General features: G+C 40.0%; 1 protein-coding gene across 1 annotated transcript; it reads left to right on the top strand.

Annotated features, from left to right (window-relative positions):
- The first annotated feature begins 1,244 nt into the window (after positions 1-1,244).
- On the top strand, positions 1,245-24,386 carry LOC103813481 (ADP-ribosylation factor-like protein 8B). Its single transcript, XM_030238115.2, has 7 exons — positions 1,245-1,484; positions 5,931-6,011; positions 14,560-14,633; positions 15,029-15,122; positions 17,568-17,635; positions 20,940-21,010; positions 23,732-24,386. The coding sequence occupies exons 1-7, from the start codon at positions 1,296-1,298 to the stop codon at positions 23,779-23,781; spliced, it is 627 nt and encodes a 208-aa protein (XP_030093975.1). The 5' UTR covers positions 1,245-1,295; the 3' UTR covers positions 23,782-24,386.
- Positions 24,387-25,734: the final 1,348 nt, after the last annotated feature.

The following is a 25,734-nucleotide window of genomic DNA, read 5'->3' as shown; positions in this document are numbered from 1 at the left end:
GGAAATGTGCAATTACATTTACAAGAATAATAACTCAGTACTTTAGAATTACACGATGAGTAATTTTGACTGTATCTAAAACCAAGGCATGAAAAAACCATTAAGTTTTTCACCTCAACAGCTAGCCCACAACCAACTGCTCTTGAGAGCTTCATGATTTTGTGGTCCAACTGACATAACCAGTGAAGTTTTGTCACAAACTGCATCCTCTAGATTGCTGAATTATGTCTCTAAAAAAGACCAAGAAAACAAAATTTCAAAATGCTTTGATGATTGTGCCATGTTTCAATAGAAAAGGTATCCACAGTAAAGGTGTATGTGCCTTTATACTTGTATGAATGTCCTTCATCAACCAGTATCACCAGCACTGTAACCCTTCCAGAGCATCACATTTCAGTTGCAAGTTCTGAGACTGGCAGATGGATCCCTAAGTGATAGCCCTGTGTGTTTGGGAAAACAAGCACTTCTCTAACGCTCTATGGCAAGACTGTACTGAATGTCGCTTACTCAGTGCAGGCAGAAGATTCTTGGTGAAGTGGCATATCTCATAATTGCTCACAAAAAAACACCATCACAAGCATCTCTTGAGGCAAGGAGTCATACTGCAGGTGATTTTCCAAAAATTCTATCACAGGAGGAACCAAATAAAACCATGGTAGTAGGTCCTGGATCTGGAAGCCTGTCACTACACAATGAAGAATTCAAGCAGAGTTTCCTGGGAACACTGGAGGTCCTAACCTAGGGGTGTGAGAACTGCCACCACTAGATGTGAGGAACCTACAAAATCGATGCTGCCATGCAGCCCAAGCCCAGCAACTCTCGTAAGGCATCCCTGCCAGCGCGGGCTCGGCCCCGCTTCGCTGGGAGGGGATGCTGTAAAGCCCGCCCACGGCAGCAGGACTGTGCCGGGCCGCGCCATCCTCCCACACCCCGCGGACCAGCTGTTTCCGCACAGGATCCCCGCGGTGTCCGGAGCCGCCCTGCCCCTCCCGCTCCCGCCCAGCGGCTGCAGCTCCTCGCTGGGCACTCAGGGCCGCCCAGCCCAGGACAGCGCCAGCCGCTAGCAAGGGGCTGCCGCCGCTGCCCGGCCCGGCCCGGCCAAGCCCGGCCCAGCCCAACCCGGCCCGGCCCCTCCCCTGACTGCAGCGGGTGGCGGCGGAGAAGGGCGGCGGCGCCGTCACGTGAGGCCCTGCCTGGCGCTCGGCTCCCCGCGCGGCCCCCCTGCCGCCAGCCCGGCCCGAGCCCCGCCGCCGCCTCGCCTCGCCTCAGCTCGCCTCGGCTCATCCGGCGCTTCCATGCCCAGCAGCGAAGCGGTGCCGCTGGGGCTGGGCGCCTGCCGCAGGTCGGGGGCGCTGGGCGGGATGCTGTCGCTGGTGGCGCGGTTGCTGGAGTGGCTGCGCTCGCTGTTCTGGAAGGAGGAGATGGAGCTCACGCTGGTGGGGCTGCAGTACTCGGGCAAGACCACGCTGCTCACCGTGCTGGCGGTACGCGGCCCCCGGCCCGGGGCAGGGCGGTGCGGAGCCCACCGGCGGGGCAGGGCCGCGGGGGTGCGGCGGGCGCGGCCGCCCGGCGGGGCTGGAGGGGCCGCCCGCCCGCCCGGGGCCGCCGCCCCGCGGCCTTTCCCCGGCAACAAGTGCGGGCTTTGCTGCTGCGGTGATGGCACCGACTGCCATGAGGTTCCGCGGCGATGCGGTGGGGTGTGGGGAGATGCGGAGGGAGGGAGGAAGGGGGTCGGGGGGAAGAGAGCATGAGGCAGATTTTGCGTCGTTGCAACCTCGAGAATTTCACAGCAGGAGGCTAAAGGTGTGTGTGAAAGTGTTTTCAGAGGGAGGAGGAAGATGCCTCCTATGTCTGGCTGCAAATCTCTGCGCATCTTGGAGCAGATTCATGGGCACGGGCTCTTGCCGTGGTTCAGGTTGGCTTTCATGTCGAGTGTATCCCAGAATAATACACTGTGCATCCCTCAAGGCCGCGAATTGTCCATTACTGAATTCTCTCCTCCCAGCAGTTGCAGCAATACTAATGCCTCCCACAAATCCTCCATAGCACTTCCCCAGCATTCAAGTCTGATTCCAGCATTCTGTTCCCCCTCTGGTGATGGTCTTGCAGCCTCTCTAATGTTGACACCTACCATGACATTTTCTCTTCTGTCACTATGCTGAAATACATTTCTCATCTTTGTTTGCTGTGCCCTCCAAAATGCATTTAGGTCCATCCCAAAGATTTGCTTTGCATCAGAGTATGGAAATAAATATATATATGTATATATGTTATATTTGCTTACTACTAATCAGGAAGCATTTCTGCAAGTTGGCATCTCTTGTGAGTGTATTGCAGCTTCAGCTACTATGAGATGAAAATTTCTAGATGTTCTTCAGTCCTTGTTGTGAAAAGCTAAAAACTAGACGGGGAGGTGTATGGGTTAAAGTCAGAGATTGAGGCAATGAAAACCTGAGTATATGCTATTTGGTACTTGCTTTTGTATATGATTATGGAATAAGGGAAAAATAAGAGAGTATGCATTAATGTGAATGAAGAAGTGGAGAGAGAGCAGGAAAAAAAGGGATGGCAAGTGTCCAGTGAAAGTATGTTTTGGGTGACATCAGCAATCAATGGAATACACCTGTGGCTGGTATTTTAGTTGGTTTGTCAGGCACTCAGGTAATCTTGCTGAGATAGGCCTCGGTGCATTTTATGCCCATTGGAAGTGTTCATTTCCCAGGGGAGGGCCTTGCTGAGGAATGGGGAAAAGGCATGACAAATTACATTGCTTCTTGGGTTGCTCTCATAAACACAGCGAAGAAGAGCACAGCAGCTCAGAGACCTCAGTAGTGTGTGGTGCCAGACTTTGTGTGTGTGTTTGTCCACTCCCTTGTACTGTTCCACCAATGGAATGGCACTGTAGGTGTTTGTCCATGGGATGTTATCTTCAACACCAGAGCACTCCTGTTACTGCAGGTCTGATTTTCCCTGCAAATGTTATTTCTTAAGTGTTTTCCACAAGGCATTCATGTTTTGTGACTTAGGGAGGGTCACAAATTGCAGGTTTTATGGATTTTGGATCTTCCAGTCTGGAGATGACGTGCCATGATAATCACCTAAAAAAAGTAGTTGGAGATTTTTGAAAAAAAATTAGGATAAGTCTAACTAATATTATACACATTAACTATATATTTAATTACAATAAAATAATATTCATATTAGAATATTAATAATAGTTTTCTCTTGAATACCGTTGATATGTGAAGGGCAAACAGATTGGGAACTCCATGTATGTTTCTGAATACATATCTAGAGTGTGACGATGAAAACAGCTATTGCAAAATAGTGGCTCTTAAAATGCAAGCTGCAGTGGATCAAGAAAAAACATTGGAAATTACAATTTTTTTCACTTTGCAAGAGCACTCCTATCGTGCTAAGACTGAATATATACCCTTTGAGACAGTCTCTGCTCTTCAGAGTTTGAGCCATATTTAGTCCTTAGTTACCAATGGAAACCTTGGATAAAGTCACTGCCTTGTACTGTGGATATGCATTGATATAATAGAGTCTGGTCCATCATTGTTGATATGGTAGGTGGTAATGACACTGTTCATTATCAGTTCAATATCCAGAAACTTTTAAAGGACATTACAAACTTCATAAAATCAGTTATTTTTAATTTGTGTTGGGAAGTAATCTGTTTTTTTTTTGAAATATGACAATAAATTTTTTTGCGTTCCTTAAATATTCACAAAAAAAGCCAATTTTAGGTCATGTGACCTTCCTTAGCAAGCACAGTAGTACAGACTTTTTATGGTGGTCAGGTCATTACAATGCAATAAACAGCTCTTGGACTAACATGAGCAAACAATTGAACCTATTTCTTTCTTCACTGTGTGGGAAAATAAAAAACTGTAGACATAAGACTTTCTTTGTAGCTGATTCCATTCAACCAGAATGGGGAATTTTTAGAGGAAAGGACTGAAGACCAATGAAGAGGATGCTAACTCTTTATGTTCTATCCCCAATACTAGAGGAGTTATAGTGGTTTGGTTTTTTATTTATTTTTTGTCTTCCCATTTAGCATATTACATGTGATGCATAATTTGTTGACAAAAGTAGAATTTTGTCTTTCTACAACCTCTTGAGTCAACTGCCTGGTTTTCCAGGCATTCTTGTCCTTGAGTAATGGTGCTACATTTTCAATGTTTGTGTGTTCATATGTGTTTATACATCAGTCCTCCACAAATATAGGTACTACATATTTTTAAAAAGTCATATAAGTATAGAATCATTAAGACTGGAAAAGAACTCAAGCATCATCAAGTCCAACATTTGACCAAACACCACCCTGTCAACTAAGCCATAGCACAAAGTGCCACATCCAGTCCATTCTTGAACGCTTCCAGGGATGGTGACTCCACCATTTTCCTGGGCAGACCAGTACCTGATACACAAGAGGCTTTACTGGTTGGCTTTGTCATACCACATCCAGCTAAAAACTTCTGTCAGTGCTGGCTATGTGTATCTGTATGAAGCTGCAGGGGCTTTTGTTTTCACTTTTTTTTTTCCTACTGCTGTTGACAAGTTACTGAAGCAGGGAAGAAAAGACAAAAGATGGTGAAGATGTATAGTACAGAATTTAGCGGGAAGATTCCAATAAGTAAAGTTGAACAAACAACTGATGGAAGTTATTTCTTTCCTGAAGGATCTAATTCCAAAATCTTGTGAGTTAATCATGTAACTGTCAAATGTTATACAGCTTTTAAAGCCCCAGATTAAAAATTGTTAAACCTTTAATTGTAAATGCAAACTGGAGGCAGAGTGTATTCTCACTCCACCACAAAAACAGGAAAGAGAAAAGTTTCAGAAATTGTACAGATCCCAGGAATAGCCCTGGAGGGGTAGACTGAGAGACACATTGCTGTTCCAGTGCACCTTCAAGCTCTGATCCTTCATTTCTCAGATGAGAGGGAGCTGATGGAACATGACTGCATCCTGCCTTGTCCATATACCCATGTTTTCTTTCAAACCACCCAGAAGTTGCTGCTTTCCTTGCTGGATGATTGGAAAACCAGGATTGCTGTGTCTGTTGTATAGAGCACCTGGGGCTCTGTATGGACATAAGTAACAAACTGCCTATGTTACTGTGTCATGTCTAGGAGACACAATAGCTTGCTGAGGATTCATTTTGAAAAGGAAGAATGAGTGATGAGTTTCCTACTCAGATCTGAGTTCTGTCTTAATCCTCAAAAGGTATCTTCTGTTGTGTGTAGAAGTCTGTAAGATTCCCATTGGTTTGATGAGAAGTGTCTCTGTTGTGAAAATATTTCTCTGAACTGGGGAGGAGGCAGCATGTTTGTGCTGGGGGTTTGTGTTTGGGGTTTATGGTACACTGAGTTGGTGCCTTGTACTTTTCTGTATTAATGGCATTCTCTTAGCTCTTCAGCAGGATTCCTCTGCTGTCACCTATGTAGAAGGAACAAGTCTGCGCATAGCACTCACTGTTTTTATATTTGGAGTTAAACTACTGGTAACAGTAGTGAGAAACTACAGGAAAAATCATGGTGTAGCCAGTTTTGTAATATTTTATCATATTGGGGGTAGGACTAGGTGACCTTTGAAGGTTTCTTTCAACTCAAATCATCCTACAATTCTGTATTTTGGCTGTGCTGCTAAAGGATCAGATAAAGAATTATCTGAAGTCTCGTGGTTTCTGGGGTGATCTTTGCTGCTGAAGAGAATAAAAGATCATTTAAAGGGACTGAAATGAGCAGTCTTCCATGATGTGACAATGCAGTAATTGAAGTGCTGGCCACTGCTCCTGCTGAAAATGAATGTGATAATTTTCAGTATTGTAAAATTACATTTTTTAGATTGCAAATGAGAACCTTTCTAGTACGTATCAACTGTTTTATAATAAATATAATTTTGGTTTTATGTTCTAGTCGGGGCAGTTCACAGAAGATATGATTCCTACAGTGGGCTTCAATATGAGAAAAATAACAAAAGGCAATGTTACCATAAAGGTAGGTGTGCATGTTTGAATTGATACAGAGTGAATAAATAATAGAGTAATTTCAACTGGAAATACGAAAGACAGGAAATTTCTTTTAAGATTATAAGGTCCCTTATCTATTTTTCTAGCTCCAGACTAACTTTTTTTTAAAGCAATAGTAATATATTTCTCTGTTATATTAATCTGTTTGATTTCATTGTATTCCATGCCAGGCAGAAGCTTTGTTGCACTTTTTTGACTTAGGAAGGTCATAAAATGTGGAGATACTGAGGTAGCTGAGTTGGCTCCTGGGGGTGTATCTATCTTCTCTATTCCCCTTCCCCCCTCCTCCTAACTGTAAGTGAAATCTGGAGCGACTTGACTCCTAACTAGGGTATCTCAGTGGAGAGTGTGGTTTAGCTCACATGGTAGTTATGCTGAAATAGAACATCGAGCTTAAATCAGTTATCAGAGAACAATCTCTGACAGCTAGAGAGACACATAGGCATCAAAATAGAGATAAATCACTTTGGTAGCATTAAGGCACTGTCTGTTGTTTGTGTATGAAGGGAGCCTGGCTGATTAGTCTTGATGAAATTCACAACTTCTAGCTAAAATTAGATCAAGGGGATCTGGATTTTTGTCTTTACCTTGACTTTTCCCTCCTTTTCCATAATATGCAAGTTCTTTTCTCCCTCAGTTCTATCGTTACTCTTCCTCTGGTCTGCTGTGACTCCTAAACCACTGATCAAATTCCAGAGGTGCCACAGTCAATAAAAAAGTTACTGCATTCAGCCATAGCTGATAAATAATCCACAGGAATAGGAATTTCCTTTGCTTTTTTTTTTTCTTTTGCACAAAAGCAATGAGGCCAGGATTGATAGAAAACATAGGTGTAGTTGGAGGGGTGTACCAATGCTGCTGCAGAATTGTCAGATATAGAAGAAAACAGAAAAATTGTTGATGGTTCATTAAACTAGGCAAAAATCTTTTACAAGTAAGCGGTTGTCAAGATAAAGTATTTTTTGAGTCAGGATAGTTCAAGAAGGAACTGTCTAATAGTTTATACCAGGGTTATCTGAGCAAATGATGTTGCAAGATTAAGTTGTGCAGAGAGGGTGTGGGTGAGTTTCTGTGGAACTGTGCCTTGTTTTACTCTTTGATCTCAAAAGTAATTTTATATGTAGTTGCTATAATAGAATTTTTAAGAATAAGGAGATAATGCTTACATAATAAATATGTTTATTAGTTTCAAAAACCATACTTAATTTGGAAGCCAGTCTGCATAGGAAGATATCTTGACTCATTCTTACAGTCTCTCTGCTACAACAGCATTCAGTGCAAGGAAAAGGTGTAGGGGAATATGACTCTTAGGCATAGATGCTTTTTTCCTTAAGAGTCTGTCAGGATAAACTACTTGTATGTCACTATTCCTGTATCTAGGTTAAAATCTTACAGGTTATTGTTAGATAAGGTTTCCAAAGTTACTTTACTTAGAAAAAAAATGACATAATCTTTTGATGAGTTGATGACTCAAGAATGATGAAGCAGTGCCTCTTGCTAGAATCCTTTTATGAACTCTTTGCAGCCCAGTAACAAGAATTCACAGTAAAATTTTCTTTAGCCTTTTTATCCCAACAAAACAGATAATCCTTCTCATATAAATATTATGATATTCAACTGTCAGCTATTAAAATTAATGGATAAAGTGTTATTTTACTAAACCCATGGAGTTCTTTAAACATGACAGGAATGATGTTCATTCTAAGCAAAGATCTGAAATTGTGCCTGACCTTTTTTGAAGGTTTCAGGGGACACTGCAAAACAGAATCAATTAAACTTACTATAATGTTCAGGCTGAGAAGTCAGCTGGGTCAAAAAGTCATCAGGTGAAAAATTGACATTCTAGAAGTATTAAGATTGATCACTTTCGGAAAAGTAATTTGCAAACCCAGCAATTCGGTGATCCTAATCCTTTACCTGTTTTTTGCTCTATTTTGGGGTAGGCCACTAAGAAGGAAGTACTATGCTAGTTCAGTGTCACTGGATGGTTTCTTTACTTCAGTTCCATCTGCAAATTCCATACAATTCCAGAAGGCAGAAAGAACCGAAACCCATGGTCTTCTTTCCTTTCTTCTGATTTTGGCAGTCATTTCCAAAAGCCGGTTGATTTATTCTTTTTTTTAGTCTCTAATCTTAATATATACAAGTATGGTCCCTGGCATGCATGTGTGTATGAGTATTTATCTGAAACACATTAAAAGAAAAATGCTGATTATTTACTCAGGCCAAAGCATTTCATAGGAAGATGCCAGTTTCACATGTTCTCGAACTGAAGCTAAACCTGTTTAGAAATGTAAGGCTTTCAGCTTTAACAATGAATTGTCAAATTTTTACTAATCAACATGTTTAATAACCTGTCACCAGTTATTTCCAAGAAGAGATGGCAATAAAGGAAGGATTTTACCACACAGTGTTTGAAATTCAAGCAAGGAGCTTTATATTTTGAGGTTGTGGTTGAGGTATTGAAGTACAGGATGATTTCTAGCATCAAAGTATTTTATGTACTACAATGTAGGGATCTGCTAGAACTATTCTATTGCAGTTCATTACAAAACTGATGGCTATCTTTTTTTTTTCCCCCTGACAAAAATATCTGACTGAATTGCTTTGAGATTTTAATTCCAAACAAGTTTTGCTGTTTGGTGAGTGATTTGATTTTGATGGTTTTTCTGGATCTGCTTGGTATTAGCAGTCCTTTTGCTTAGGTGAGATTACCTGTTCAACAAGCTAGACAGAAATTAATAAAATTTACTTTCACAAGTAAAGAACCGAGTTTGAAGAACCTCAGAAGACTTGAATCGTGAACTGCTATTTAAAGAGATTGGGACCCTCCAGCTAAGGAACCTTTGGTCGTTGCAGAGATGGTCTTAGAACAGTCTCAGTTAAAAGGAAATAGAGCACCACAGACATGTATGCACAGATAATGCCCCAGATTCATTTCCCTCACTCTTGCATTTGTTTTTCTTGAAATAGCATGGCCAGACACTTCCTGGCCATTGTGGTCTGGAGGGAGTGGAGAGCAGGTGCTCAGGGGGCTGGAGCTGGCGCGGTGCGCTGTGGTCACCCCGGCTGTCACCACTAGATGCCGGTGTCCCTCCACCACACCCTGCGCAGCCTGGCTGCGGGAGAGCAAGGCTGAGCTCCGTGCTGCTTGCACTTTGCTCTGATGTGGCAGAGAGGCAGGAGAAGGATACCAGCTCTGTGCATTCCTCTGCCAGCTTCCTTTGTTGCAGCACTCCTGCTCTGGACAGCAGTGTTTTCAGGTCTCTATGCATCCTCATAAAAGCAGAATCCTCCTGCTTTGTAATGCTTCCTCCTACTCTTCATATTATCTTACCTGTCATATTGTCATTTCAAATGTCATGCAGTAATACAAGCTTATGTGTGTACTCTTGGTGTAGCTCCAGCAGTGTTTCAGCACATTCTGGCTATTCTGTGTGACTTGGGATCACTCTGAAGAACCTGTGCTGTGTCTGGCCCGATTTCAAGTCAAAGCTGTTATTTCTGCTAAAAAAGAATTTTTGCTGAATGTCCCAGTGTTTAATGTTAGTTGTAAGGAAGAGCTGTACTGGTGGTTTTGAAAGGGCTGTGATCCACAGCAGGAAGCCCAATTACTAGTGCTAAATCCCAGGGATTGTTTAGTGTGTTCATTAGTGACCTGGGTGGTGGGACAGGGTGCACCTTCAACAAGTTTGCTGGTAATACAAAACTGGGAAGAGTGGCTGGTGCAGCAGAGGGTTCCAGAAGTACCTGGAGAAATGGACTGGTTGGACCCTTAGGAAGTTAAGGAAGTATAAGGACTTTGCTTTTGTGTCCTGTTTAAAATCCACCTGTTGATCCTTCTAGCATTGTATTTTGTGTCTCTGATAAAATGGCAAATAGCCTCTGATCATTTAGAAATACTCCCATTAAAATGCCTCGGTGCTTGTTGTCAAGAGTTGAAGATACTTTGTGAACATTTTCTGTTGCAATTCTTATTTCCAGTTCTTCAGTGGAAATTTTATTATTAAGTTATTAACATTGAAATGTGCATATAGCTTTTTTCTTTTATTTGATGTGATTAAAATGCCTAAATGCTGTGTTTAAAAGTTAGACTTTATCACAGCTGAGGAAGGAGAACAGAGTTCTTTAAAGGGCCAAGACTGATTTCAAAGAACATACTGTTCTGAGAAATATTGCCTTCAGAAAATGTAACCACGTTGCACATTTTTTTTTTACTCTTAAGGGCGACTATGAAGGCATTTCCAATATATAGGATAATAATTATTAAGTATTCTAAAGTAGTAAGATATTCTAACTTCCATATTAAGTTACATGGCTGGTAGGTACTACAGGTCAGGCTGTGTAGATTTGTATATACAGGGCAATTTATTAAAAAATTTAAGGTTATCAGGTTTTTTATTATTCTGTTTATTAGGCAAAAAAATGGATATTTTTGGTTGAAGATTCCAGTCTAGAATAGGTGAGTGTGTAGGGTTTGTCCCTCATGAGCTTAGCCAGGTGGTAAGTAACCCAGCCTGAGCCAGTTGTCTGAACTTGCTGGTGGGGAGCAGTGGGTGCTTTGCAAGAATGCTTCACTAGGTAGCTAAGGTGAGTGAAACAAACAGGAAAATTTCCTGCAGTTGGTGCCCTCTGAGCACTTCAGTAGCCAAAGAGAAATTTTTGTTACCTGGATTAGGTGACTAAATTAAATTTTAGGTGATTGAGGATGTCCCATGCTTTCCAGTTGCTCCCCTTCACACACTGAGTTGGCTATGAGTGCAATGACTGCTGTGTACGTGTGAGCTCATAGGTCACATCTTAGGCTTCTCTGTGTACATTGTGGTGGTGGATGTTACTGGTGCTGCCTTATTCTGTCCAAATACCTTTCTCTGCTTTACAAATTCCTCACCCTGTTTAGGTTAGCTTTAATGGGTGATACTTTCTGCATACTTCCAAGAGGAAAGATACATTTCCAAGTTCAAATATTTGTAGTGTTGGATTCATCTTGCATGTAAACAGCTATATGTCTGCAGTGAGGCTTAAACTCTTTTAATAATAGTCAGAGGAGCTGTAGTCAGTGCTGTCAAGCCTACAGCATGATTCTGTCATCCTAAACAAGATGTTATGTCTGATCAGCTGAAAGGCTGTCTAGACTTTGCTGACTACTGTGAGATTGTAGGTACTGAACCCACACACTGACATCAAGATAGGAATTTGTCACTGTAATCTCTGTCCACAAGAAATCTCCTACGCAGCATATCTGAAAAAAGCCATGTAACATGACATCTAGAAAATGCTTTTCCTGCAACTTTCTCATGAACCATGTAGCCTTCCCACAATATGAGCTAAGTTGAAGAAGCACAGCTAGAGTGTTAATGAGCCTTTCTGTAACTGAAAACTTTCAAAAATCTTTGAACCTATTCATGTGCATTTTTGCCCAACTGTCATGGTAGAGCTCTGTGCAAAAGAAAAGGATCTGCTCCTTAAACACAGCTAATAGCTATGGTCTTAAGATGGAGCCTCAGATCCTCCTGAAAAATTGGAAAGACATAAATCTAAAGTTTCCTCTTTTAGAAGAATTCAGTATATCTCAGGTAAGTACATGGTAAGCAGTGGTTTCATCTTGGTGATCTAGTTTACAGATGAAAACATTGCACTAATTAACAACAGTGTAGACCTGCAAGCACAATAAGGATTACTACATTACAGAAGTAGATAGGAATGAATAAAACAGATCAAAATGCAGTACCAACAAGATATGTGCCTTTGAGATTGAGCCTGAGCATCAAATCCTTGAGATTTTAATCTGTGAGGCAATGGTACCGTGTATCAAAGAAACTTTCTCTCATTGGTCATTCTGTAATCGTTTGCTGATTTTTAAAATCACAATTTTATCAATCAAGGTAAAATTACTCTTTAAATATTATGAAGCTTTTGTTCCTGAGGGGCCAGTAAAAGCCATGGGAGGAATTTGAAGACCAGTCTCTTTTAAAAAACAGCCAGACAAAATAAACTTCTTTTTATAGCTAGCTGTATGTTCAGCTGTTAAGGTTTGGTCTCCTGCCTATCCCCATTCATACCCAGAGCATACTTTTTACCAGTGTATTAAATACTGAGATGCAAAAACAGTTGATATCCAAAACATGCAAGGCTCATGCAAGGCTCATGCGAGAAAACTTCCTTAAGACTAAGACCTCTCCCCTTTCCTTCCTGGGTACCTCTTGTATTCTCGCATTTCTGTTTGTTCAGTCGTGTACTATGAAAATGGTTTGGTGCAGCAATTTATGTTTTGAATTAAGTAGTTAACTCTTTCATTGGCTATTCAGTATAATAAAGAGTATTAGAAAGTTACTATTAAAACCATTTTGATTTCAAAGGGAAAGAGGTAAGAATTTTTTCTTAATTTAATTTTTTTTTTCATATATCACATAATTATTACTATATTGATGTAAATTTGGTTCTAAAGCTCTGTTAAAAATACCTAGTCTATATTGTGTCCTTCATGTTGTACTTTAATGAATAGCTGTAAGCCTGATTAGGGAAACTGACTGGAAATGACTTATCTTTCCATTGTTTCAAGGTGACTTTTTCTCCTAATGAGAGTAATCTTGTTCTGCAGAGCAATTTAATACTGTAAGATATAGTATATCATCAAGCAAGGACAAATGCGGGATCTTTTATCTTGTATTATTTATTTTGTGATTAGTTCATGCTACATCATCTTGTAGATTTTCATGGCTATCAGCATTCCAGAAATCTAATCTGACTACTAGCCTGCCCTATCATCTTTCCCTTTTTTTTTTCCTCTGGTCTACCAAGAAAATAATTTAGTTTCTTTTTCAAGACGCGCAGATGTGCACCAGATGGCTTTGGATAGTTTCAAGGTCTTGATGAGTTATTGGAGTAATTAGTGTTGGTGTAAGTTTTGTCACCTAACCATAATGCTGAATACGCATTACGTTCAAGCTTTTAAAGTATAAAGGTTTATTTTACTAAGACCTTTGACATAGTGCTTCAAATGTCAGTACAGATATTATTTGGTATCCACTTCATGGTCAGAAGCTCTTTCATGTGTAAAATTTTTTGATCTTATTCAGGGGATCAAAAAGCACTCTACATTTAGGTGATACAATAATTTTATGTTGGAAGGACTGTTAAGATAGCAATCAGGGAATGATTTTTAATGGTGAATTGGGAAATACGTCTTTCTTATATTCTTATATGAATATAAGATATTAAAAATGATACAGAAATTGATACATAAAAATTATTTGCAGGCTGGGAAATTAAAAAATAGTGGACATTAATTGAAAAAGGACTTTTCCCATGGGTCTGGGAACCATTGCTCTTTTGTAAAAAGCTTTGTTGCCACAGAAGGCTTAATTTGGATTTATAGTGTAAATGCGAGGACAACTCTTAAAAAAAATTGTTTCTGTATATATTACTTTCAAGTTTAGTTTCTTCTGTAATATATATGCCTCCTAGATCTGGTATACAGTATATATTGTTTGGATAGCTAAATCTGCTTAAAATAAAAAATAATTACTTCTCTTTGTCCTTGGCAGAGGAACAAATCCATTACTTTTATTTTTCAGTGTTCATCACTGTCTTAATCTGTGTGTCACTTGTAACACAGCTGTCTTTGGTTGTAGCTGTAACAGATACATTATCATGTAGCCCTGACCTGCATGATGTATATATGTTACCTGGTACTTTGATCTGAGAAACAGTTTTGAAACAACACACTGTCATCCACCAAAAATACCAATTTTTTTGCAAGTAAAGCAGATTACATAACTCCTGTACAGAAAAATAGTGTTAATGTATTAACAAATTAAGGAATTCCCTGGGGTTGCTGAGCACTAATAGCACGTGTCTTTATAGGATTTGAGCTTTTATAACATAAGCAGAATTTGAGCTTGCTTTCTTCAAGAAACGTTGATTAATCACTTCAGGCCTACCTATACTACTGTTTCCTTTCTGGTTCTTATTAATTAATCCATGTGTCTTTTAAAGCACATTTGTTCAACCAGTGGGAGAACTGTGGAGCTCCTTGGAGTGAGGAGTATCATCCCTTATGTGGATTCAGTTTGCTTTCTGACCAGCTCTTTGTTTATTTACTATCTGTCTTTATACTGTTGAAAATCTGATACCTTCTTAACTCAGGTCTCCCTAGCCACATTAAATATTAACCTGCAGAACTGTTTCATACAATGATGATACTCTTTTTTGTTTTGAGACTGTGCATTTGCAGTAATTCACTTCAGTCTCTGAATAAGACTTTTCTTTCAGAAATGGGAAAGGGTAACATTCTCCAAAAAAACCTTTGGAGCTTTTAGTGTCCTGGGCCTGACATACTCTGTGAATGTGCATGTCCCCCTCCATTAGCTAGAAGAGGCCAAGAAGACCTTTTAATAAAATTTTGGAATTGGCAATACAACCAGCATGCTGCATGTAAGAGTTAATTTATTCTGTTGGGTTAGGGCTATGTAGTTAAAAATTATTTTGAGGCTGGAGTGTTCATACCTTTTCAGGTGTGGGACATTGGAGGACAGCCAAGGTTTCGAAGCATGTGGGAGCGTTATTGCAGAGGAGTCAATGCAGTTGTGTAAGTTTTCTTTTGTATGTCCATAGAAAATGTACTTTGTAATATATATTGTTATATAATTAGGTACTACATTATATTATACATAAAGAAAATAGAATTTTTTTCTGCCCACCTCCATCACATAAAAAGACCCAATACAATAAAAGTAGTGTGTTTTTCACATGCAGCAACCCAGACATGTAAATAATTGCATATTCCAGGCCATTTTCCCCCCACAGGCTGTATTTAACAGCTTAAATCTATTATCTTCCTATATCAATATCTTCCTATGTCAATAAATGCAGGGCTTATTCAACTTCGGATTTTTCTAATGCTCATGTCAATATCAACACATTTGTCACATTTCAGATGTTTTAATGCAAATTTCTGCAGGTAATAACTATTCTTTGTTGCAGTTACATGGTGGATGCAGCAGACTTAGAAAAAGTAGAAGCTTCAAAGAATGAGCTTCATAGTTTGATAGATAAACCACAATTGCATGGAATTCCAGTAAGTATTTTCATTATTATTCTTAACCGAATGTTGACAGTGTGGCCTAAATCCTCCTGAGTTGGTTTGTCTGGTCTGTTAAAAATACTTGGTTATGTATGATGCAGCCTTGATACATTGAGCAGTCTTAGAAAAATGACTGTGGTTTTTTTTCATAGTACTCAACAACTTGGGAGCGCTGCTTTGTGTTTGTACATTTTCTTGTCTAAAGGTCAGAATAGATTTCAAAGAACTGTGTTTTCACATGTGGCATTATCAGACAGTAATTACTTCCAGTCAGTCCCTGGTTGGCTGGGTTTCAGCCAGTGACCCAGGTATGTTTCTGGCAGTTATCTTACGGCATGTGAGATCAGTATTTCTGCAGGTTGGCAGACAGTAACATCAACTAGTGTACTCTTCCTACGGAGATTGTGTAGGAGCTTTTTTATTTGTCCTGACTTTTTCTTGACTTAGTATTTCAAACTAAATGCAAATGCAGAAAAAATGCAAATATGCATCTGTTCTCCAGTTGGAAGTGTCAAAGAGTAGTGTATTTAGCTGAAATTCTAGTGAGGAATTACGAAGGTGGAGACTAATGTTGTTTATTTAAATGTGATCTGCCAATTTAGGAATCCATCAGGTTGTCATTGGTCTTTATGTTGACATCACCAAACAAGAGTTCATACCTCGATTAAAAGAAAGAAAACAGTACTACATACAAATGAGGAAGAAGTTACTCACAACTTAATGGCTCTTCCTTGGCTCCTTTTTTGTAAGCAGTAATTTGGACACTTGGCCACTACAAGTAATCAGAGTTACCTGAGGGTTAGTGGACAGTCTAAGGACTTAAAGAATGTACTTGAAGTGTGTCAAAACACTGTCAAAGCCACAGAAGGAACTTCCCATAAGATAAGCCACCACAGCAGGAAATTGAGATAGGCACATATGCCACAGCAGGCAGGAGCTAATTCCACTAATGGAGCTGAAGGTTTAGTTAGCATCTGAACATGCTACCTATCCTGATGTTGCCACCATGGCAGACTGTGGGAAAGGAAGTGTTTGTACCCATGCCATCAGTTATGGGAATGACATCTATACCCCATGGATACCTGGGACTTGGTCTGTGTAAAAATGGTGCCTCCAGCATGCAGTCAGTTTCCCTCTCTCTCTCCCTCCTTTCCTCCCACTGTTCTCAAAGGAGAGTTTTTCAAGTGATTCACCATCTTTTTTATAAGGCTTGCTCTTTTTGTTGTGATTTTCTATTTTAGTTATCTATTGAACAAATCGTACAGAAACTGGCAGTTATCCTGTTCATGGGAAATGAGATTGCCTGTCCTTTGCACTCTCTTTGCATGCTCTTTTGCTTCTCACTTTTCCTTTCTGAAATGATTGGTCCCTTATATCTTCAGTAGTATTTAATTAAGTTCCTTGCCCCTTCTGTGTTTTAATATCACATTCCAAATACCCAGGCTGACCCACACAGTAATTTCCAAGGTGCAGTGACGTATTTTTTACTTGAAATAAAAATACGTCACTGCACTACTTCATATGTAGTAATTAGTATTGAACTTCCTTCAATTTATTGTGCTCAGGATTTCACATTATAGATTTTAGAGCAACTTTATTATTCTGGACTCTAAATTACTGCAAGTAATGAATTCTATATGTTCCAGATTCATGGGATATAATGGGACAGTCTTAGAATTGTAGCACATCTGGAAAATAATATTGCAATCATAACTAGAAAAACTTTCCATTGCTTATTTTATCTTAGAATGTGCTCAGCCCCTTTATCTGACCTTAATTTATACTTGAAGCCTTAAATAGGAACCCTGAAGTTCCAGCATCTATTCAGTAAATTTTCTGCGTTTCTTAGACTTGGCTTCCTAATGGCTGACTTTTTAGATTTCTACCATGGATGCTCAAATTGGACAGAGGGGTGGCTGGTCTTAGGTGATACTTGGTTCAGAGGCTGAGCTGTTCAGTGCATCAGTGTTAAGAAACAAGGGAGCAAAAAAATGTAGAGAGAACTTTGTTTGGGTCTTTAGGGCCAGCCTCTGCTGCTGGGGCTCTACTTTTGATTAACATCAGTCTGGTCCTCTGAATTGAATATGCTTTGGTGGCTTGAGTGCACCTGATGCGTGCTCTCTTCCACATTTCTTTGCATTTAATTTGACTCTATCCTGTAATGCCACCCAGAATGGAGGGATTCACTTCCAGAGGAGACTTGATACTAACACACCCAGAAATAATTTGATCCAGTTTCAGAGGGTATACATCCAGCATCTGGTCCTGACTAGGAGCAGGATTTCCATGATGTTCCCACAGTCACTGGTAATTTTGAATATGTCCTCTGTTACATTCTAAATAGCTGCAAGATCCAAAATAATGTCAACAAAAAGTTACAGACAAAAATAAGCTTTCATTGCTCCTGGATTTAATATGCATATGAATTATTTTTTTCAGGTGTTAGTTCTTGGAAATAAACGAGACCTCCCAGGTGCACTGGATGAGAAGCAGTTAATTGAGAAATTGTAAGTAGTTGGCTTTTTAAAAAATTGAGACACTGTGAAGTTTGATGTGTAAATCAAAATTATTGACAGTCTATGACAATAACTGGCTATAAAAGATGCTATTTTGTATGCTCAGATATTCCACTTTGAGCTCTGCTGGCGCCTGATGTAGTGATCTAGGCTGATAACTGAGCGCAGTAGATTTGAATCTCTCTTGATTGTTGTTTGGTTGTGTGAAGTTATTTCAGATAATCCTGTTTTCCCATCACTGAGGGAAGAACTGCTATGGATAGTGAAAGGGTCGTTTTGACTTCTTGCAGTACAATGCAGTGTCAGTTTAATCCTTGAATGGTGTTAGAACAGAACCATATCAATCTAGTGTTGGTAAATTTGAGCAAGCCAGGCATTTTTGTCATATATCCAAAGCATAACTTAGGGATTACTGAAACTAACAAATTGATGGATAGTAAATGTAATTGTAAAGAAAATACACAATTTTGTAAAAATGACCAGTATAGCACTAATTTTGTAAAATAGGATTCCCAAGTCACATAATTAAAATTAGCAGAAATTGAAATGAAGTTTTGCTATAGTAAGGGTGGTCCAAAGACTGGGCTACTAAACTGGGGCTCATAGAATGGCTGAGGGAATGAACCTTGAGGTCGTCTACGTGCTTGAGCAGAGACTTTTTCCCCTTGGAGCTGATTGTTCTGGACTATATCCAGACAGCTTTTGAACATCTGGAAGGATTGAGTCTTTGCAGCCTCATTGGGCAGCCTTTGCTAGTGCTTGGTCACTCTTAGAGGTAAAAGGTGTTTCTGTGTGTTCACAGAGAGCTTCCTGTGTTTCAATTCATGGCCATTGCCTCTTGTCCCATCACTGGGCTCCATCTTCTTTACAGGCTCCCTTCAGATTTTTGTACACATTAATAAGAAGTTCCCTAAGCCTTTTCTTCTCTAGGCTAAACAGTCCCAGCTCTTCAGCCTTTCTTAGTATGTGAGTTGCTCATTATTTTAGTTGTCCTTTATTGGGCCCTATTCCATAGATTCATATCCCTCTTGTACTGATGGTCCACAGCTGGTCAGGTACAGCCTTACTGGTGCTGAGTAAAAGGGAAGGGTCACTTCCTTCAGCCTGCTGGCAGCACTCCTAATGCACTCCAGAATACCATTAGCATTTTTGCTACACTGCTTGATCGTATTCAACCTGGTGACCCACCAAGACTCCCAGGTCCTTTCCTGCAAAGCTGCTTTTCCAGACAGTTGGCATCTGACCTGTCCTGGTGCCTGGGGTTGTTTCTCCCCAGGTGCAGGACTTTGCGCTTTCCTTTGTTGAACTGCATGAGGTCCCCTGCCAGCTCTTTTCTCCAGCTTGTGGGGTCCCTCTGGGTGGCAGCACGACCCTCTGGTGTATCAGCCACTCCTCCCAGTTATCTGTCATCAGCAAATTTGTGCTTTGCCCCATCATTTGCAACAAATGAAGATGTAAAATAGGATTGGACCAGTATTGGTTCTGGTGTACATGGGTAGTCACTGGGTTCCAGCTTGCCTTCATGCCACTGATCACCCAGTGTTCAGCCAGTCTTCAGTCCACCTCACCATCTGTGCATCCAACCCATACTTCCTCACCTTGTCTGTGGGGATATTATGGAAGGCACTGTCAAAGCCTTAATCAAGTCAAGGTGCACAATATCTATTGCTCTCCTGTCATCTACCAAACTGTAGATTTCATTGTAGAAGGTGATTGAGTTGGTGAAACATTATTTCCCTTGTACAAATCCATGCTGACTACTCCTGGTCACTTTCTTGTCTGTTGCATGCCTGGGAATAGTTTCTAGGATTAGTTGTATCATCACCTTCCCAGAATCAAGGTGGGGCTGACTGTCATGTACATCCCTGGGTCCTCCTTTTTCTGAAGAGTGGCATTTGCCTTCCTGTGCTCTTAGGCACCTCTCCCATTTGACAAGGTTGTTCAAAGTGGCCTCACAATGAGATCAGCCAGTTCCTTTATCACTTGTAGGTGCTTTCCACCAGGGCTGATGGACTTTTCCATGTCAAGTCTGCTTATTTATTCCCTGGTCAGATCCTTTTCCATCAAGGGTACAACTTGTTTGCTCATGATCTTGTCTTACTCATGATCTCGGGGGCCTGGGGTTTCTGAAGGCTAATCTTGCTAGCAAAGGCAGCATTTTCATGTCCTGTGTAACCAGGTCCCCTGTCTCACTGAGCAATGGGTGCACATTCTCTTCTGTCTACCACTTTTTACTTTCTAGTTTTCTTTGACATCCCTCATGAGATCCAACTTCAGCTGGGCTTTGGCTGACCTGCTGGTGTCTCTGCATTCTTGGACAGTGTTTCTTTATTCCTCTCAGGTTACCTGTCTCTGCTCTCACCTTCTGTATGCTTCCTTTTAATTACTGGGTTTTGCCAAGAGCTTATTGTTCTTCCACTTAACGTATTTTAGCATTTTTTTCCAGGCTAGTTAGGATAGGTTATTCTTAAATTTGGAGATGAACTTTGAATATTAGCAGGCTTTCTTTAGCCTTTTAGCTACAGGGCCTAAGTACATGGGACTTTTCCAACCAGATCCCTGAAGAGGCTGGGTCTGCTCTCCTGAAGTCCAGGGAGGTCCCTGTGTAGTTCACTTCTTTACTACTCTTGTATGGTCTTCAGACTTCTCAGTGCTGTCACTTCCCACCTGCTTCAGGAAAATTTTTTGTGCATGTCTGTGTCACTTGTCTGAGGATAAATAAATGAAAAAAACCCACAGTGTTCAGAAGCTCTGAGGGGGGTTGGAAGGAAACTTCTTTCAACCAGAAAGAAGTTGATTAAGAATCAGTTTCTTCCTAAATGGAGAGGCATCCTTTCAGTAGGAGTCAGATGTGATATATTAAGTATGATATAGTAAACATCCTGAAGATAAATGGTGTGATCATTTCAACAATGATATTTTATTATGATTTCCTGGAGGAAAGAACTCAGAATTCTAAGTGAAAAGAGTAAAAGGTGAATGATAAGACATGAGTAATACTTGGTTGTGACCACAAAACATTGTTTTTAGCTTATGGATTTCTGTGGTTTATTTCTCGCTATTACACTGACCTAATTAGAAATTCAAATTTTTGTGAGATTACTTTATAACCTTTTAATCTTATTGTTTGAGAAATGTGTGGTTTTCTGTGTGCAGTGGCATATTTAAAGAATTTAACGTCTGAGAACAGAATTGAACCCACTGAGTAAAAAGCAGAAAATATATAATCAAATGGAAATTTCTGTTCTCAGTGTTTGTGGAGTTATAACAGTACTTATCATTTTTGTTTCTGTAGAAACCTTTCAGCTATTCAAGACAGAGAAATCTGTTGCTATTCTATTTCCTGTAAAGAGAAGGATAACATAGGTAAGCTTCTTCTAGTGTCATCAGTGAATGGTTTGTACTTTGGATCAGGTTTGAACATCTACCTCCACTATGTTATTGAAGATCTCAATAGATCTCAATTTACATTGAAAGATACTTTGAAAATATTGTATGCCACTCTATTTGTTTCAACATAGAATTATGTTTAATTAAGAAAAAAACTTGTAGAAATATTTAGTTCCATGAGAAGTTAATTTGACAGGGACCATGTAAAAGTGTATTTAAAGCCTGGAGTAATTGAATCCTTTACAAGAAACCTGTGTTACTTTTGAAGAAACAGTAGCTGCATATGAAGGCCTTCCAGTTATTAGGTGATCTTAAAAAAATGTTGGTGATTTACTCCACACATGGTTTTATTTGGTCAGCAGGTTTTATGAGCATGTGGCTGTTCCCCGAACCGAGGGATGGGTGCTTTTTCCAAGTGGAAATGCAATGACTGTGTCTTGTAGTCAGTGAAGATCTATCCCCATGAACTTGTCTTCCATCTCCTTTGCTTTTTGCCTTTTCCTGTCTCTCCTATCTTCCACTTTTTTCTCTCTTTCTTCTGTCATTTTCTCCCATTCCCTTCCCTCCACAGGGCAGGAGGAAGGGATGAAACTAGCAGCAGCAGCAATTGTCTGGGGGCATGCTACCTCTGTGCCACTCTTCTCTGCATGCTGGTGGAACAGGTGGTGCTGGATGGGATGGGATCTAGCCTGGCTAGATATTTATAGTTGCTACATGAGGAAACCAGACTTGATAGAAGAGCTGGGCTCAGCTCGGCTCAGCTGTAGGGCTCAGCTGAGTGAGGAACTGTGGGAGTGGGAATAGGGAGAAAGCCACTTTCTCTCAGCTGCAGGAGAAAATTCCATCCTACACAGAGAGAACCAGGTAGTGGAGATAGTGAGGAGATTGTACTGTGGCACCTGGACTTTAGTGAGCTGGGGGAGAATTCAGCTGGGTGCAGAGATGTGTTAGGCAGTGAGGGCTTCTCCTGCAAGTGGTGTAGATGACTTGGGTATGTTAGAAGGAGACCAGACACATATTTGCTGCAGCTTGGGGTCCAGCTGTTATCTCTGAATGAGGGAGATGCACAGAAGGTGCTGCTACACTGGGGAAGATTAGACTTCAGGAGATAAGGACTGTAGAAGACAACACAGGATAATTGAAGGGCAGTGAATGTGCTCGAGGTTTTTGAAATGCTGTGCTTGATCCTCATCAAATTGGCAAGGCTGCAGTGGAGATTCAGTGGAGATCCTTAAAAGTGGGATTGTGACTGGAAACTAGTAAAAACAGCTTAATTTCTGAAAGACTAATGGAGAAAATAGATTTTGATCCCAGTCTGTTTATCTGGATGCCCTGGAGGTGAAAAGCGTGCAACAAAAAGCATGCTAAAATTTGCATGAAAGAATGATCATTAATGCAGAACAGTATAGATCCCTTACTTGTGGAAGTTCTGGGAGTAGTGATGAAAAAGACTCAAATCCTAACTAAGACTTGGTCAGGTATCTTCCACTGTAATACTGTGCCCAGAAAAACTTGCCAGGTTCTTGAATATTTGCCAAAAACAAAATAAAGAATGGGAGCATACTCTGTATACCATTTTGGACTGTGGCATTGTTGGAGCACCATGTGCTCGTTATTTGAGAAAGACCTTGAGAAAAAAGGTTGGGTGAGAGGCTAAGGAGACCAAAGAGCTGGAAAGTACCATTTATAGAGAAAGCCTGTTACGCTAGCTTATTAAAGTGATGAAACTACTAGTCTGTTAAGGAGACACCTGGCAGCTGTCTTCTTCCTCTGTGTTTTTGGCTGATGTCAGTGTAGTTGAATGAGATGATAGTGGTTTTTCCGTGTGAACTGCAGCCTAGCTAACTGGTCTCATCAGGAGGTGTAGGTGTAAGGCTGCCAGTTACTGTGTCCTGAGAGACTGTGGAAGATAATTATATAGTTATTAGCTTTGATATAAATGCAGTGGGTTGCTTTTTTCTGCAGTCTCAGAGCCTGAGCTGGTCTGCAAGGATATTCATGGAGTGCTGTCTTGAACTTAAGACAAATATGGCAACAAATTTCAATTTGAGGGCTAGAGCTGCTGCTGCCCCCTGACATCCTTCCTGCCTTCCTGACAGATGTTACTGCCTTGAGGCAAAAAAATCTAATCTGCTCATAATTCAGTTTGTGAACTGCTGCAGTTTTCAGCTCAATGCCTCGGATTGCATCAGGAGGGGTGCCAATTTCAGCTATCAAATTTTAGTCCAATGTTGCATGTCTTTCAGAGACCTTGGACTCCTACAACCTACCTAAATAGCTTCTTAATATATTGTCAGATGTTTGCCCTTCTCATTCCTTCTGTTTGTATATTTGCCTTTGTTCTCACTCAGCATTTCATTCTAGTCTGGATTTTACAGTTTGTTTTATGGTCATCTTAAATCTTTGCTTTTTCAACAGTTCCTTATCTATCTATGGCTTAGAGAACTTGATGTAAGACATTGCATTTCAAAAATACAAAATGGACATGATTTAAAAACATACAAAAATGACTAGAAAAGGGCCACCTGGAGGTTGACGTTCTGAACTTCAGTTATGCGTGAATGAGAACCTGTGGGCTTCTGGGTTTTGTTTGGTTGGGGTTTTTGTATTTGTATTAACCTGCTGGTGTTCTGTTGTGCTCCTACAGTCTGCAAACAGGCTGTTGAGTTTTTAATTTTGTTTCATCTGTCCTGGCAGACATAACATTACAATGGCTTATTCAGCACTCCAAATCAAGAAACTGTTGAAGAAAATTTTGCTGAAGATAACTTTTCCCAATCACTTTGACTCCTATCAGCTATACACACTGAAAAGATAAGGAATGCAGCTGTCTACTACCAGGACTCACTGTGCTCATATTTGTTAATGGAAGTAAATCTGACTTGTAACTTGTCTGTCTGTTTTGATTTTTATTTTTTTTTTTTTGAATCCAGATATTTGTCTGCTTAGGTGAAATTCCTGAACGCCTTAATACAAGACTGGAAGAAATCAATAATTTTTTGAGCTGAAATGTTTTGAGTTTATGCATGCAAATTGTCAAATACATAGTACTTTTTTTTCTAATTTGAAACTGAATAAATTGTGCAGTGGAAACAAATGACTGGTTTTTTTGAATGTAGCATAGAATTATTCCCTCTGAATTATTATTATTATTATTATTATGACACAGAATTTCTTCCCTCTTTACACATGTAGTTAAGTACATTCAATCAATTAAATCAATTAGTCAATTAAAACTATAATTAAGAGCTTGTTATTTGAACAAAATGCTGATATTCAGAACACTTTCACTACTCTGGAGAAAAGTTATTTACAAAATTATATATCTGTAGTTACTTAGTTTTCCCAGTCACTGATGTGAATTATTCATACAAATATTCTTTTGGAATTGAAAAATAAAATATTCTAGATAATCTTGTCCTTCTTTATTGGGAAAGGAAATAGTCTGGAATTGTAGTGGGTATTTTTCTTTCTTAAACAGAGAGTGAAATAGAGAGCTGGTGAGATCATGTGCATCTTCTCTAACGTTATTAACAGCAAAATTCATGGATTACCTAAGCATCATTACTATAAATGAAATGGTTTTTGTGGACTACTCTGTCCATTCCTGAATCTTTAGAATCTTCAAGTATACAACATAAAATAGCTGGAATCTGAAGTAGGATTAGTCCTTTGGAAACAGATTAAAGAAGAAATTCTCTTTTTAATTTTAATGCTTTGATACCTTCTTCAAAGTACTTAACTTAAAATGCACTCTGATGGGAACTTTTCTGTGAGTATGGAAATTCTGTTACATATGGGTAGTTAATGTCAAGAAACAGTAGACACACTGAGTGGCCAAGTGTTTCAAGGACACTTGCAGATCTAAGAGGGAGAAGTACAGGCATGGTGTTCTAAAGATGCTGTAATTGATCAATTGCTATGGTATTGAAAGGGCTATAAGTCATGTATGCAGTGCTTGCATCTAAGAACATGAACTGTAGAAATAGCAACTTTTTTGTCACTTCTAGTTTAGAATGCTTTTAGGCTACTGTCTCTGATAAGCTGCTAAGAACGTGCGGCACAGACTTGATAAAATCTCCTTTGAGTGTTATAGGAATGCTACTACAGACATGGTAAAAGTTACAGCACTTGCTGATAATATCTGCAGTCTCACCTGCAGAAGTGTGGCTACAGGGGCTTATTGTTTTGTGGTAACATGAAAATAATTTGGCTAAGTGCTGAGTGCTCAGTACATAAGTGGTAGATCCTTTTGAAGGGGGATGGTGCATATGACCTTGCAAAACCTGACATGTAATCCATCTAGTGACAATTTGTATGATGAAAAAGCAGCACTCAGTGGCAAAGGTAGTGAATTTCAAATGCTCTTGTTGCTCGTAAGCTTTTGAAGGAGTAGAGTCATTGTGAAATACTCTGGAGTTGTACTCACTGTGCACACAACACATGAGAAGAGCTACTTCTGCCCCGGTGGTCTCAATATCCTCCCTGTTGTCATGCTTTTTGGCAGTAGTGCCTTATCCTTCAGAGCCATCATCCTGCCATGAAAAGTCATGCTTCTGACATACGAGCTCCTCCTCACCGAATCACTCTTTAATCTTAACCCCCTCTCTCACCGCTGCAGAAGGTTGTGGGAGTGGACATAACTTCTTTGCAGTTTTATTGCAGTTGGTATAAAAGCAGTGCTGGCTCCTATCCTTCCC

This window comes from Serinus canaria, chromosome 1A (genome assembly GCF_022539315.1).
Source record: "Serinus canaria isolate serCan28SL12 chromosome 1A, serCan2020, whole genome shotgun sequence".
Lineage (NCBI taxonomy): Eukaryota > Metazoa > Chordata > Aves > Passeriformes > Fringillidae > Serinus > Serinus canaria.
This window is presented reverse-complemented; position numbering and strand designations above follow the sequence as displayed.